Consider the following 14,821-nt stretch of genomic DNA (forward strand, 5'->3'; position numbering starts at 1 on the left):
TGTAGAAAGCCTTGGCTTTCTGCAGGTGAGATGATAATGAAGATTGAAAACCCCGCTTTCCCTGAGAGCTGTCTAGAGTTAAAAGCTGATACTCAGGAGTGGTAACATCAGCTGCTCGACACTAGGCTGCTGCCAATCAAAGCTCAGAGCACCTGTGTCTCTAAGTCTGGGCTTTGAATGCCTGGACCCATAAACCTCTAGTTCTGGGGAGCTAGATCTATAAGCCAGTGGGTTTGCAAGCCCCGCCTATAAACCTCTGGTACTTAGGATGTCATTTGTGACAGGGTGGCTAGTTGAGTCCCTTTGGTTAAATATCTTGCCACCAGGCTTCACAGCTGCATCAGTCCTCATCTTAAATTCGTAATCCAGGCAGACTCACACCTGAGCCTGTGAATGTACCTGTAAGGACAGCTGGGAGGAGAAATTACTCTGTGATGAGGCTTCAGGTTTTGCTACTGGGTTCTTACATGCGGTGGTCTTTCCTCTGTCTGTGGTGTTGCATGACTTCTTGGGAGGAGGGGGCATGGGCAGCTGCTCACCTGCCCAACCCAAATAGGACCCCAGCAATAGACCAAAGGTATGATTTGGGGGACCAGTGAGTTTATTAGTGTTACTTATGGAGACTTGGGTGACTTCGAGGCAGATCGTCTTAGTTAGGGTGTGCCATTACTGTGAAGAGACACCGTGATCACAGCAAGTCTTATAAAGGAAAGCATTTAATTGGGGCTGGCTTACAGTTTCAGAGGTTTCGTCCATTATCATACTGGCGGGAAGCATGGCGGCGTGCAGGCAGATACTGTGCTGGAGGAGCCCAGAGTCCTACATCTTGATCCGCAGGCAGCAGGAGCAGACTGTGTGGCCCACTGGGTAAAGCTTGAGAATAGGAGACTCAAAGCCCTCCCTGACAGTGACACACTTCCTCTAACAAGACCACAGCTACTCCCAACAAGGCCACACCTCCTAACAGTGCCGCTCCCTGTGGGCCAAGCATTCAAGCGCATGTGTCTGTGAGAGCTCTACCTGTTCAAACCACCACAGGGCTGCGCCATGGAAGAGCCCATTCCACCATGCGCGTCTGGTGTTCCCCCGCGGCTTCTGGGCGTCAACACCACAGAAGTGTCTCTCTCCTACCTCCAGCAATTGTTCACTGCTTGTGTAAATTTGGGAAGGAGCCCCGGGATCTTTTTAACTCTCCTGTGGCTGTGACTGCCCTGAGTCTTCCTCCTCAAGAAATGCTTCAATCTAGAGAAAAGAGGCTTCATATCCAAAAGGCCTGGAAGAGCAGGCATTAGGTTGATTTGTGCCAGGGCCATGGTGCTTAAATTTGCTGTGTAAGTGACACGACAGTTTGGTGACTCCTATTTTTGGTAGTTCGTAGTCAGGAAGCCAAGAGCATGTTGCTATTCCTAAGACATTTTTAGAGGACCTAAAAGTGAGGTTCTATTTTGATGCTTCTTGAGAACTTGGAAGATTCCCTTGGTAAGAGGCAGAAAGACCTGCAGGTGTCTCTGACAGGCAGTCTCAGGGGAACAGCTTGCCATCTGCAGGAGAACTCTTCACTGCCCCACTTAGAGGCTTTTGGATTGGTTGCTTTTTCATAGAGAGCATCCACTTTTCTTGAGAGGAGGCTGGCAGAGAACACAAAGCAATTGGGAACAGATCACAGAGGGACGGACTCTCAGGATGCTCACAGAGAGTGCTGGCGGTCACTCGAAGAGGCCTTTCCTTGGGCGGCATGTGTTTTCCGGACACCCCCTGGAAGTGTTGCAGTCTCTATGCAGGGAGTCATAGCCCAGGGGCTTGTGTTAGCTCTTTTCCTGTGGTCCACAGTGTCCCTCTACCGTGTCATAGGTAGCAGTGCGTACTGTAACCCTCACCATGGAAACAATACTGACTCGTTTTCACGGGTCCTAATCTTAGGAGAGAGGTTGGAGAACGTGCGATTTCTGTATTTGTTACTATCCACTCAGAACAACTTCTGCCAACAACCTCCTGGAAGCAGGCTTGTCCTGTAAGGGCAGCACTTATACAGCCATCATCCCTCACCTTCAAGGAAGATGGCTCCTGTCCCCTTGTGTTTATGAGGAAACCTCACTTAAGTAGACCTTGGCTGGACTTTAACCCAGATCCTATAGGGTGGTACTTGCACCTATAGCCAGGCTATAGTTCTCAGAGGTCTAGTTCTCAGAGGATGCTCTGATCTTTTGTTCCTGGCCATTGTTGTGCATGCATTTTAGAACTGCTGCGTGTGAATATCATCGCTGTCAGTTATTGAGTTGTTGGTGCTCAGGTGGCTTTGCCTTGGGGAAGATGGAATTAGGAGGTTGGTAATTCAGTCCTGTGGCTGCTTGCCCCCTCCAATATATATGTATGTATCTGAGTGGTGTGTGTGTGTGTGTACGCGTGTGTTTGCATGAGTGTCTGCTGTGTGTTCTTCCTTGATTGCCCTCTAGTTTATGAGGCAGGGTTTCTGGCTGAACTGGGAGCTTACCTATCTGGCTAGTCTAGCTAGCCATCTTGCTCCAGGAATCCCCCATCTCTGTTGCCCGAGTGTCAAAATCACAGAAGGACCATTATATATCTCTGTCTAGCATTTGATTTTTTCCTTGGGGCTGAGGGTGAGTGCTGGGGATTCAAACTCCAGTCTTCCTGCTCGCATGACAAGTTCTTTGCCCTGAATTATCTCTCTAGCCCTCAGCTTCTTGGGACCAAGTGTTCTGGGTACAGCTGCAGCATCCTGGCTGGAGGCAATAGCAGACGTTGTCTGAAGAGGTCAGGAAGTGAACATAATTTGGCACAAACTGCTCCGTCTATGTGGAGGCTTGGCCTCATCATTCTCTCCCCCAGGCATGGCCTCTCATGAGTATGCTTCTCCTCCTGTAGGTTGGGAAAGAGGTTGAAGAAGACCCGCAAGTATGACATCATCACCACTCCCGCTGAGCGTGTGGAAATGGCCCCCCTGAATGAAGAGGATGACGAGGATGAGGATGCCACAGTATTTGACATCAAATACAGGTATGGGTGGGGACAGAGGCATCCTCCTGGGCTGAGTGGTAGTATGGTTCAGCCACGGGGTCTTTGTGCTCTTGGTTGCTTATTCTTATCATGGTAGCACCTGTTTCCATTATTACCTTGTTAGCAATACTCAGGAATCTGCAAGAGCAGGACTGGTAGGGAAATGCTTATTTGGGGGGAGGGGAGAAAAAGAAAATGTCTGCATTATTTTGGTTGCTTTCTGTCATATTAGCTTTAGAAACAGTTTGTTAATGAATAGCATTTAAATTTTACTTACTTTTTTTGGGGTGCGTGTGTGTGTGTGTGTGTGTGTGTGTGTGTGTGTGTCTATGAAAAGTTTCTAGATGTAGCCCTGGCTGTCCTGAACTTGCTTTGTAGACCAGGATGGTCTCGGACACAGAGATGGTCCCGGACACAGAGATGGTCCTGCCTCTGCCTCCTGAGTGATGGGAGTAAAGGCGTGTGCCGACACACCTGCACATTTAAGTACGAAGAGCAAGAACTACACACTGACACTGGTTGATTCTAGGTGACCTGTATCTTGTCAGGTAAAGAATGAGATTAACGAGCAGTATTCAGTTATACCACAAAATACATCCATAGTTATTAGTGATTGTATTGGTTTTATTAAGCCATTGTTCACCGCACATTCGGTGCATAGGAACAAAATATAGGGTGAAGAAAATCATGTCATTTTGCAAGGTATTCCCATTTCAAAACGTGTATAGATGTATGTGTGTGTGTGTGTGTGTGTGTGTGTGTATGCATACACGTGTCAAGAGTACATATGTGTGGAGGACAATTTTGTACAGTTTGTTCTTTCCTCACTAACTTACATGAATTTTATGGGTCAAACTCAGGTCATCGGGCTTGCCTAACAAGCCTCTCCGCCTCTCCCTACAGAATCTCTTGCCAGTCCTTGCTTTAATTAGTTAGTTAGCTATTTGTGGGAGACAGGCTCTCATAACCTGGCCTGGCCTGGAACCTCGTGCGTAGAACTTACAGCAGTTCTCCTGCCTCAGTCTCCTGAGTGTTGAAATTACACACATGCACCACCACACTGTGTCTCCATGGTTTCCATATTATCCACAATAATAAGAGTCTTTGTTCTCCTGCAGGCCTGTGCCATGTTGTGCAACATGGAGCCTTAATGGAGTAGATCAGTGGTACTCTTACTGTGTGTATGCATGTATGTATACATACATGTGTGTGTGTGTGGGTGTGTGTATGTATGTGTGCCTGCACACAGGCACATGCCACTGTGTGTATCTGGAGGCAGAGCACAACTTTCTGGGGTTGATTCCTTCTTTCTACCATGTGGATTCTGGGAATCAATCTCAATTTGTCAGGCCTGGTAGCAAGTGCCTGTACCCACTGAGCCACCTTGCCGGCAGCCCCTGTACCATTACGATCCAGAGCGGCTACTAGACTTTTGTTCATACTGGATGTGGCTGTTCCTGTTGATCGTTAGCTTGGCGGGGCGTAGAACCGCCCAGGAGAGAAACCTCTTGGCCAGTCTGTGAGGGAGTTTCTAGGTCTTAGAAGAGAAGACCCACCTTAAATTGTGGCCAGCACCATCCCGTGGGCCAGGGTGCTGGACTGGATAGAGAGGAGAAAGTGAGCAGGGCAGCGGCGTTCATCTGTGCTTTCCGACTGTGGGCCCCGCGGCTCCGAGGCTGTGCCGTCTCTGCCGCAAGGAACTGCTGCACTCCCGCACCTTCAGATGGAATCAAAGCGACCATCTCCTCCTTAAGGTGCCATCTCAGTGAGGGCTTCTATTGCTGTGATAAAACACTGACCAAAAACAACCCTGAGGAGGAAAGGGTTCGTTCCATTTCACAGCACATAGAAGTAGTTAGGGAAGTCAGGGCAGGCACTAAAGCAGACACCATGGAGAGCTGTTGCCTCATGACTTGCTCCTTATGGTTTGCCTAGCCTGCTTTCTTGGAGTACATGGGTCCACCAAGCCTGGCCAGAGGTGGCATTTCCTGTAGTGACCTGGGTCTTCCCACATCAATCATTACTCAAGAGGCTGTACCACAGGCTTGCCCGAAGGCCCCAGTCTGGTGTGGGCATTTCCTCAGTTGAGTGTCTCTCGTCCCAGATGACTCGAGCTTTTCGTCAAGGTGACATAAAACTAGTCAGCAGACTTACTTTTGCTAAGAGGTTTCTCATTATTACGACAAAGAGAGAGTAGCTAATAAACTGGGTGACTGACCTGCTTGTGCGAGAGTCACAATAGAATGCTGTGTTTTTATTCTGTTTTCACATGCTAGTAAATAAGAAAAGCCCCTGACCTGGATGTGGAAGTCCATGCCTGTAGCTTCCTTTTTGGGCTGATTATCAGTCCTGGATTGGCCCAGCGGCTAGCTCTGAAACTCAGCAAGCACTGAAAGCAAATGATGAAAGGGAACACATTGTAAAATAAGTTTTTTTTTTTTTTTTTTGAAAGTTCCCCTCTGTGGCCTGATGCAAGAGTGAGAATAAAGGATGAGAGAATCCAGGTACCCATGTACTGGCGTTTCAGAGGCATTCCCCATCTGGCATAGGGGTGACATGGGGCCCCCTTGTATCTGGTGGCGTCTGATATAGGGTCTGGGTTTGTTCCCTCCCGTCCCTTGGTGTCCTTCATTTCTCCTCTTCAATAGGCAGAAACTCAGGATCCAGCAAATCTACTTGGTATCAATCCTGTACTCTATGTTATCGGCCATAGTGAGCCTGAGTCCTATGGGCTCGGTCTCCATGCTGAGTATCAGCTTTTGGACAGCCTGATTCTCTTTGTAGTCACTTTGGGGACAGCCTTAAACGAGGTTTCTGTATGAACTGTGGTCAATTCATTTGTGACATTATCTCTGCTAGCCTTATTTTATTTAAAAGTTACTCGTGTGTGTGCATTCACATGCGTGCCTATGCATGCTGTAGCATGTATGTGGAGATGGTATGGCAACTTGCAGGAGTCAGTTCTCTCATTCTGCTATGTGGCTCTGTTTGGTCTGAGTGGGAATGGCTCTTCATAGGCTCCTATGTGTGAATACCTGGTCCCCAATTGGTGAAACTGTTGGGGAAGGATGAGGAGGTGTGGCCATGCTGGAGGAGGTGTGTCCCTGGGGGTCAGCCGTGAGGCTTCAGAAGTCCACACCAGGCTCCGTCAGCTCTCCTCCTGCCTCTGTCTGTGGATCAGAAGCAACGGAAGCAGCCTTGCTGTCTTACTTCTGGCCGTAAAGGATACACATTGTGGCTGGAGTATGCTGTTCAGTTTTGCTGCCTGGAGTTTTCCTAGAGCCCTGGATGGTACCTTTGAATTTGATTTCTTTCCCTAGCTCTGTTGAGCAGGTCGTACCTTCTCCTTTAACCTATTAAGGTGGTAAGTCTGTATTTATTAAATTTCTAATACACAATCATTTCAGGATTCTGGTGGTAAGAGAGCCTGGTCACGCGTTACCTTTTCACATGCACTGTATCGTACAGGCTTTCTCTGGAGTGGTGACTGCTCTGTTGTTTTTCTGTTTAGTCATTAGTCTGTCAGGCTCTGGTAAGCGTTAACGCTGGCCTCATGAAATGACTAGGGCATGTTTCCTTGTTTTCCTTCTCTGGACTAGTTTGAATCAGATTGGAATTACTTGTTTTCTAAGTGTTTAGTAGAGCATACCAGAAACTGGCTGGATTCGAGGCAGTCTGCATGCAGTTTTTAGGATCAGTGACATTCATTTCCTTGAGCAGTTCCAAGAATATTCAGGTTTTATTTCTTCCTGGGTCAGTTCTGATCAGAAGTGGTTTTGGAGCATTTTTGTCCATTTCCTTAATAGTTTCCAAACCTGTTGTTCTATAGTTGTTCCCAACGTTCTTTAACCTTGTAAATGTTTGCAATATGAATAACTATGGCCTCTCTTTCTTGAAAGACAGAGTCTTTGTGTAGCTCTGGCTTACCTGTAATTTGCTATGTAGACCAGGCTGACCTTGAGCTCACAGAGATCCACCTGCCTCTGCCTCTCAAATACTGGGATTAAATGTGTGCGCTTTTTTTGTATTCTTATTTAATATTTTTTTCCTTTCCCCCTCCCTTGCCCAGTCTTGCAGGAAGTTTCATTTTATCACTCTGCATGCAGCATCATCCTTGGGCTTCTTTTGACACCCTCTGTGGTGATCTGTTCTCAATTGGTGTCTCTGTCCCAATCCTCAGCTTTCTTTGAGCGTATTCTCTTTCTGCCGCTTCTTCCACTAAATATATAGCCTCTTCAGGCATTGTCAGCCCTCCCAGCTGGAATCAGCATTTGTTCTGTGGCAGCTTGTGTCAGAGCTTCCCGCAGACACTCGGGACTGTTGCCAGGTCCTGCCCTGCCTCCCCTCGTGTCCTGAAGAACTGAACTTCAGGGAGCTCCCCACGGAAGCTCCTGCTGTTTGGTTGAAGTGAAATGCGGATGTGAATGAACTTGTAGGGGAGTCGGCCAGATACAAGGCCGCTCTAGTCTGGAGAAGACTGACCGCTGGGAGGCTTTACCTAATGTACAAGTGTATAGGAACTGCAGATGAGAGGCGGGGGTGGGGTGTGGGGGGATTGGGGGGAATGAAATTGCTGTCATCTCACTACTTAGCAGAAGTCACTAGAGAGTGTGTGAGAGTACAGGTTTGTAGGGTTTACTTTCCCCTTTGAAACAGGCCCATGTTACAAAGGCTGATTTAGGGCACTTTCCCCTTTGGATGGCATATTGTGAACAGCTTTTATGTCAGTAAGTATGAAAGAATGAGGGTGTTTAAGGTCACCTTTCTGCTCCATGTAGTGTTTTTGAGGAGTTGTCTGCACACTGATAACCTATTCAGAGAGACTTGTTTTTCTTGCCCACCAAATGTTTCTGGTTCTCCCCGGGAAGCACACACATTGAAATCGGATGTGGATGACTCATGGCTGTGGGCTACTTTACGATGGAGTGGAAAGAGAGGAACCTGTGCTTGGCACCAGGGTACTGAGGTGGGGTTGATGCCTCTTACTGTACGTGTAACTTTCTGATCCTATCTCGTGAGCTGGAGCCTGCGTGGATCGGCCACGCTTGCTTCCCCCACATTTCCAGTCAGGTAGAGGTCACAGGCCAGGGAGGCTTTGGTGGACACTGACCCCAGTCCCAATGCTGGCTATCAAACCTAGGACCTCATGCATGCTAGGCACATACTCTACCGCTGAGCTATATCTCCAGCTCAGCAGTCTTGTGTGTTTCATATAGCTGGGATGCTTCGTTTTGGGAAAAATAAATGGAGCACAGAGAGCCTTGCAGTTTTGGAATGGTTCCACATTTCAGGAGGCATTTGGATTTTGCTTGTGTTTTGAGTTTGGTCGGCCTGGTGCAAAACAGTTGCAGTCATTGTTTTGGGTCTCTGCAAATCCCTAGTTTCTCACAGGAGGCTCCTGTTACACCTACTAGGCCTTCCCGGAGGACAGGTAGGCACACATGAACTCTTCCGCTCACGTGGCAGGCAGCCTGACAGCTGTGTTGAGTTTGGCCCAAGGTACCCAGCTGCTGGGAAAAGCAACCAAGTTTACCGGGGCTTCCACTGTCCCTTCCAGCCCCACCTCCTGCTGACATGGGCTCCCTGTGTGTGGAAACAGTGTGGCTCCTCGAGCAGGCTTGCTTGGCCCGCTTCTGTGGCTAGAGATTCCTGTAGGAATATTAGATGCCAGTGACATCACCATGGCATAGGAGACTGTGCCTCCCGTAATCCTCAGAGCAGCCAGACACTGGAGAGTGGGTCTAAAGCAGCAGCAGAGCTGAGCCCCTCATCCATAAGTGCATCTTAATGGAAGGTGTTAAATACCTTTCCAGAGGCAACATCTTATGGCCGCTTTTTCTTCCTAAGGAGCTTGGGAAGGGTGGGTTGAACATCTCTGTCCACCTCATGTCCTCAGGATTTAGTTCTGCTGTGAAAGGACCCGACGGTGAGGAGCCCCTCATGAGAGCTGCCCCCCCCAACTCTGCAGTTCTCCTTGTATATGCATGTGGTTTATCCCTATAGGTATGGGGGTTGGGTGTAAACAGCTCATGGGATGAGGGTACAGGATCTGCCTTCAGATGATTCTGTGACACTTGTGAGAAGAGGGGTCACCTGGGCAACTGAACTTGAGCTCCCAGGCAGGCAACCGTACCCCGTGTTTGCAGAGTGTATCCCTGTGCCATGCTGTTCCCACCCACCAGCTCTTCCTGGGGTCAGCAGGCCACTGTCTTTGGCTGTCATTCATAGACATTTGTTTTGGAGTAGCTGTGGAGATCGGCCTCGATTCTTAGTTTGGTCTCCAAAACTATCACCAGTCTTTAAACATCATGTGTTTGTTTTTCGTGTATGATTCTGTAAGGCCCACAGAATCCAGTACTAAGGGAGGAAGCAGCTTTTATGGGTCTATTTCCTCTATTTCCTAAGCACCTTCAATGTAGCTTGTAGACTCCACTCGTGGTAAAAATATTTCTTGTGCCCCTGGTGCTGTCTGTACCGTGTCAGCGCTGGAGTTTGAGGATGAGCAGGTTCTTGCATGGATCCCGCCTGTTCCAACACCCAGTCTTAGCAGGAAACAGACCACGGTCCTATGCTTACATAGGCCCAATGCCAGAGGGCCACATTCTCTTTTCTCTCATCAGGTCTACATCACCATAACAAAGCACCTGAGATACCAACTTAAAGGTTTATTTTATCTCACAGATGCAGAGGTTTCTGTCCGTGGTTGTTTTGTCCCGAGGTGAGGCAGCCCTTCTCCCCAGGTGTGGTAGAGCCAAGCCTCTTACCACATCAAGAGCCACGGAACATAAAGGAAGGAGAGACGGCTCATGCTGTGTCCCCAGTGACCCAGAGGCCTTCCATTGGGCCTCACTTCTCAGAGGTTCTGTCACCCCACAGCAGAGTTGACCCTAGCAGAGTTCAGTGGGCTGAGGGGAGACATTATGGACCACAGACTGTGACAATAGCTCACAAACCAAGTATGAATTCTACCTTTGTGTGTGTGTGTGTGTGTGTGTGTGTGTGTGTGTGTGTACGTACCCTGGTCTCAACTGTGCAGCCCAGGCTTTTCTCAGACTCCAATCTTCTTGCCTCCATCACCCAACTGCTGGGATTATAGGTCTGCACCAACATGTCCAGCTCTGATTGCTACATTTTAATGTTTGAAAAAGAATGAAAAGGAGAGGAACATTTCAAGACACCTCAAAGCTGATTGCAATCCGGATTTCAGTGCCCATAAATAAAGTTTTATCGGAACACAGCCATCCCCAGGCATTCTGTACTGTCTCTGGATGCTTTTTTTTTTTTTGTCCTGAGAACAGGGTTCATAGTTGACAAAGAGACTGCAGGATCTATAAAGTTTAAAATAGTTATGCTTGGATGCTTTGGCCTGAAAACTTGCAGGAAAGAGGGATTTGAGGAGAAAAGAGCTTGTGTTTTAAAGGTTGTGGGTTCTGTGTAGAGGGAGGGACCTGGGGATCCTATGTGTGAGCCGGAGGACAGAGTTCCATGGGAGAATTCAAAAGCCCCACCGGTTGAAGGGCTGTAGAAAGCAGCGATGACAAGAGCAATGATGAAGAAGACTGCTCACACAGCAGGGATAGGAGAGGGACAGAGAGTGTGACAGCATGGCCCAAGGGGAGGAAACTGCCAGCGAGGAGTCAGGTGGCTTCAGTGCTCTGCCAGAAGTGACGACTCTCCTCCTTCCTTTTCTTTCAGGTAAAACTTTTCCAGCACGTCAACATCCTGTGGGAAGCTGGTCGTCTGCAGCCTGGTGTCTTCTTGGCGTTGCAACCCAAACCAACGTTACAAAACTATGGCTCCACTCTTAAGTGTCCAGCATCTTAAGTGCTTGCAGTGTCACCATCAAACTTGTTCTCAGTCGCCAGATGGAAGTCACCCTGGCCACCCTTGGATGCCTCTTTGAAATGTGCTTTCTGCTCCTTTCTTGAGGGGTTTCTCTACCTTTCTAAGAGACTGGAAACACCGATTTCAAAGATTTTTTTCTAAAACAACTGTAGATAATAGTAAAGCTACAATTAGAAGGAGGATCAAGGGTTTTAAAATGCAGGACTGGGGAGATAGCTTAGCTCGTAATCCAATTACCTTACAAGCAGGGAACATGAGTTTGGTCCCTAGCGTGTGCATTCAAATAAAATACAACTAGAATGGCAGCCCACACCTCTAAGCCCAGCACCGAGAGACAGGTGGATCCCTGGGGTCCTCTGCTCAGTCAGCCCAGCCTAATGAGACAGCAATTCTAATGAGGAAGAGTTGGTTGGCTCCAGAGGAGCAATGTTCAAGGTTCATTTCTGGCCTCCATACACAAGTATGTTTACACACACACACACACCCATCAAAATCCAAAAGGACCTTCAGATATACCTGAGAGAATCCTCATATTTTTGTCCTCTCAAATCTTTCTAGCTTCATCAGGTCCGGCTTTATTTGGGGGAGAGCTGTATGATATTTCAGAGTGGACATAAAAGTTTCCTACCCTAACGTAACCCCTGTCAAAGGTTCAGCACAAAAACGCATGGCCACTCCACAAGGCAATTTCAAATTATCAGGGATTAGATCACGTGGGTGAGTGTGCGGATGGGTGTGTACACTTGTAATTTCTCTTGGGGGGAATGGAAAGTGCCAGGCAAATGGTCTTTGCATGTGCTGTAAAAGCGTTTCTCTGCCCTGCCTCAGTGCTGTGGTGTCTGTCTTAGGAATATCATGCTAAGAAATCACTGTGCTAATTTAAATGAATGGTAGTTTGGATGAAAAAGAATAAGAAGAAAAAGAAAAAAAAAAAGACCCCATTAGGGACTCTGTTGGAAGTCAGTCCAGGTTAGGTTGGACTGGACTGGACTGGAAATTCACCTGGGCCCACTGCTGTCCATGAGGGGCACCGAGCCTGGGAGCTGGATACCCAGGGATGCCCCGAGGAAACAGGCCCTGGACTAACTGCTCAGGTTAATGGAGGCCTCTCAAGTGGCCTTTTCCCATATTGCTGTAGCCAGATGCTTCTGTGCAAATCTAATAGCAGTGCCTTTGGGACCCCGGGGGTGTTTTGTGCCTGGAAAGTTGGCTCTTGTTATCACCTCTTTTCCTTTCTGTCTTTGTTTTTGGGTTTTGGGTATTTGTTTAATGCCCTGCTCCATTGCGTTTGTGGAAAACTCCACCTTGGCCAGCTCCACCCCATCCTCAGGCTCTCCAGTTCCTGACTGGGGTTGTGGTAGTGCAGCCCTAACTCATCATGAGGTGTGCTGCTCTCCTGGGCTCCCCTTATTTCCCCTTCTTAGTTGACTTCTCTTGTCCCTCAGCCCTGTTAGCTAGAGCAACGGGCTGGAAGTAGAGCGGGTGGCTCTCTCCCCCTCGCCGTGTACTCACAGCACGATGCTGACTCTAGGAAGCTGGCTGCTTGGCAGCTGTGCACCCTCTCAGCCTTGGAGCTAGGACTGCTGCCTCCCCATTCAAAGGGTCCCAGGACTGCAGCTGAACCATCTGGAAAAGATGGATTCTCCTGCCTCACGTATGAAGACCCTGGATCTGGCTACCAGCCACTCATCACTGACTGGCAAGAATGGTGGGACAATGACCTTCCAAATCTTTGATGAAATTTTGACACCACAGGCACTTAAATAAAGATTAAAAAAAAAAAACAAAAAAACAAAAAACCAACAACCTTTATATTGAGTCATCAATGTGTTGGGTTTGGATATTTTCTAATGAAGGAGGTGAGATGACTATGGTTAGGAATGTCAACACAGGTTGTGGATTGGGGTGAGCTGGGGTTTCTGGGGGTGAATGGCTGTGTCCTAGTGATTTAGAAAGAGGCATATGAATGAAATGGGGCTGGGGAAACATGCCCCCCCCAACACATTATATTTGTTCTTGTTCTAGACACTGTTTCAGGTTGGGTAGTTTCAGGTTGAGCCCTCATTTGTTTAGAGACTCTTGAGGCATCCAGAGGCTGTAGACCCCACCATTTCAAATCTGTTCTCTTATCCTTGCCTCATACCTGGTTTGGCATAAGATTTCTATGACAGCCAGGTGTGATGGCACATACCTGTCATCCCAGCACTGGAGAGGCCAGCCTGGAATACAAAGCAAGACTTTGTATTCTCAGCAAATTGAAGAAAGCCACCCCAAAATTTCTATAAATGTGACTTAAATATGCTCAGGACGTATTATTCCCTTAGTGGATAAAAGCCAGAGACAATGGCTCACTTACATCCCCTTGAATACCAAGAGCTTGATGGTTGTGGTCTACTTGGCTCTCTCAGTGGTTCATTAGCCATCTCTGTGGCCAAGCACTTTCCAGCCAGTCTCGTTCTTCCAGATATCCAGGGACGAGCCAGCCCTGAGAAGAAAAGCGATGCTACCTCCCCAGCAGTGCCCCCTTTGGCGAAGGACTGGTTCTTTAGCTTCAGGGGTTCATTTGTGGGGATTCCATCTAAATCCTAGCCCCTTCTTTACAAAGAAAGTCTTCCCCTCCCCCCCCCCGTGCCCTGTAAGAGCTACCAGAGTCCAATAAGGAAGAGATGGTCCAAAACCCCCAAGTCTCTCTGCCTTGTGTGCCTTTCCTACCAAATGTGCTACACTGGGTTGGCAAGAGGGATTGGTTGGGGAAATCACTCAAAATGGTACTTTCTAAGGTTGTGAGACCCACTACGGAAGTCTTAAGTCTATTCTGTGTGCCTTACCTGCCTTTTTCAGCAAGATGCTGGCTTTCTGGACATTTTGAATGGGATTGGTAGATAACCAGAAGAGAAATTTCCAGGGGAGGGTATACAGGTGCCCCACATTCACCGATGAGACTTTGACTACCAAAGTTATTTCAAGAGAGCGACTGGCTCCTTGGTATTGTCGGCTCCAGAAGAGCGGGTGGGGCTACTCTACCAGCATCAGCAAAGAAGACTGTGGCTCAGCCTAGGGGAAGACTGTGGCAGGAATCAGTCTCCATCCACCTTGCAGAAGCACAGGGTCTTCCGCACAAAGCCTACAAGTTGCTCCTCATCACAGGTGGGAGCCCGTTCTTGCCTCTAGCTCAGCTGTGGTAGAATTCTTGTGACCTTTATATGAGAGTTCAGGAAGACTTTGTGTGGACTCAGTGTGTCAAACGACCTGTGAGATCACTGTTTTCTCTATCTTTGTAGGGAGCAAAATAACATAAGCATTTCAGTTAGGTGTTGCGAACCCCTACCTGCACTGTGGCCTGAGCATTTGGTCGACAGAGTATCTTTCAACTTGGTAATTGCTTCAGAAGTTCTCACTGTCCTTAGGCTCACTCAGTGGGCCAGACTCTATGTCAGCACACTCCACCTTCCTTGAGATGGGCTGTTTTTGATGATACAGAGGGGCCATCATGAATTTAGAAATACCTGTTAGCAAAGCCAATATCCCACAAGGGTTTGAGTGGTCCACCTGACACACCTGTGCTTAGGTAAGACCATTGTGAAAACAGTTTGCAGGACTCCAGCTGGGTGGTGCTGGGTGTGGTGGGAGGAAGCAAAAGATGGAGTACCGGTGTGATTCCTGCTTTGCTGCTGATGGCGATGGGGGTGGGGGGTGGGGCAGGCTTCCTCCACCAGTCATTGTGGTCATTTAAAGGTTAAATGTCATTTGTATCTCTCTGACAGACACCAAACCACACAACTTCCCTGTGAAGATCTTGTTGCTAACCATCTGAAAGTCATTTTCAGCTACTGAAGTCACAGCCAGTTGTGCCCAGGCTCCTCCGTCAGCTTGTGGAAGCTTTAGGTGTCAGGCAGAGTGTCTACATGTAGCAGCTTCCACAGTCCCAGGTACCTTACCAGACTCAAAGTCATCAAGAAGA

General features: G+C 48.2%; 1 protein-coding gene across 1 annotated transcript in view; it reads left to right on the forward strand.

Annotated features, from left to right (window-relative positions):
- Fam174b (family with sequence similarity 174 member B) overlaps positions 1 to 12,659 on the forward strand; it is a 40,429-nt gene extending 27,770 nt beyond the window's left edge. The window contains exons 2-3 of the mRNA XM_021654571.2: positions 2,884 to 3,015; positions 10,711 to 12,659. Of these exons, the coding sequence (XP_021510246.1) occupies positions 2,884 to 3,015; positions 10,711 to 10,714 (136 nt within the window). The 3' untranslated portion in view covers positions 10,715 to 12,659. The remainder of the gene's footprint in view (positions 1 to 2,883; positions 3,016 to 10,710) is intronic.
- The last annotated feature ends 2,162 nt before the right edge of the window (positions 12,660 to 14,821 follow it).

Source organism: Meriones unguiculatus, chromosome 14 (genome assembly GCF_030254825.1).
Source record: "Meriones unguiculatus strain TT.TT164.6M chromosome 14, Bangor_MerUng_6.1, whole genome shotgun sequence".
NCBI classification, from domain to species: Eukaryota; Metazoa; Chordata; class Mammalia; order Rodentia; family Muridae; genus Meriones; species Meriones unguiculatus.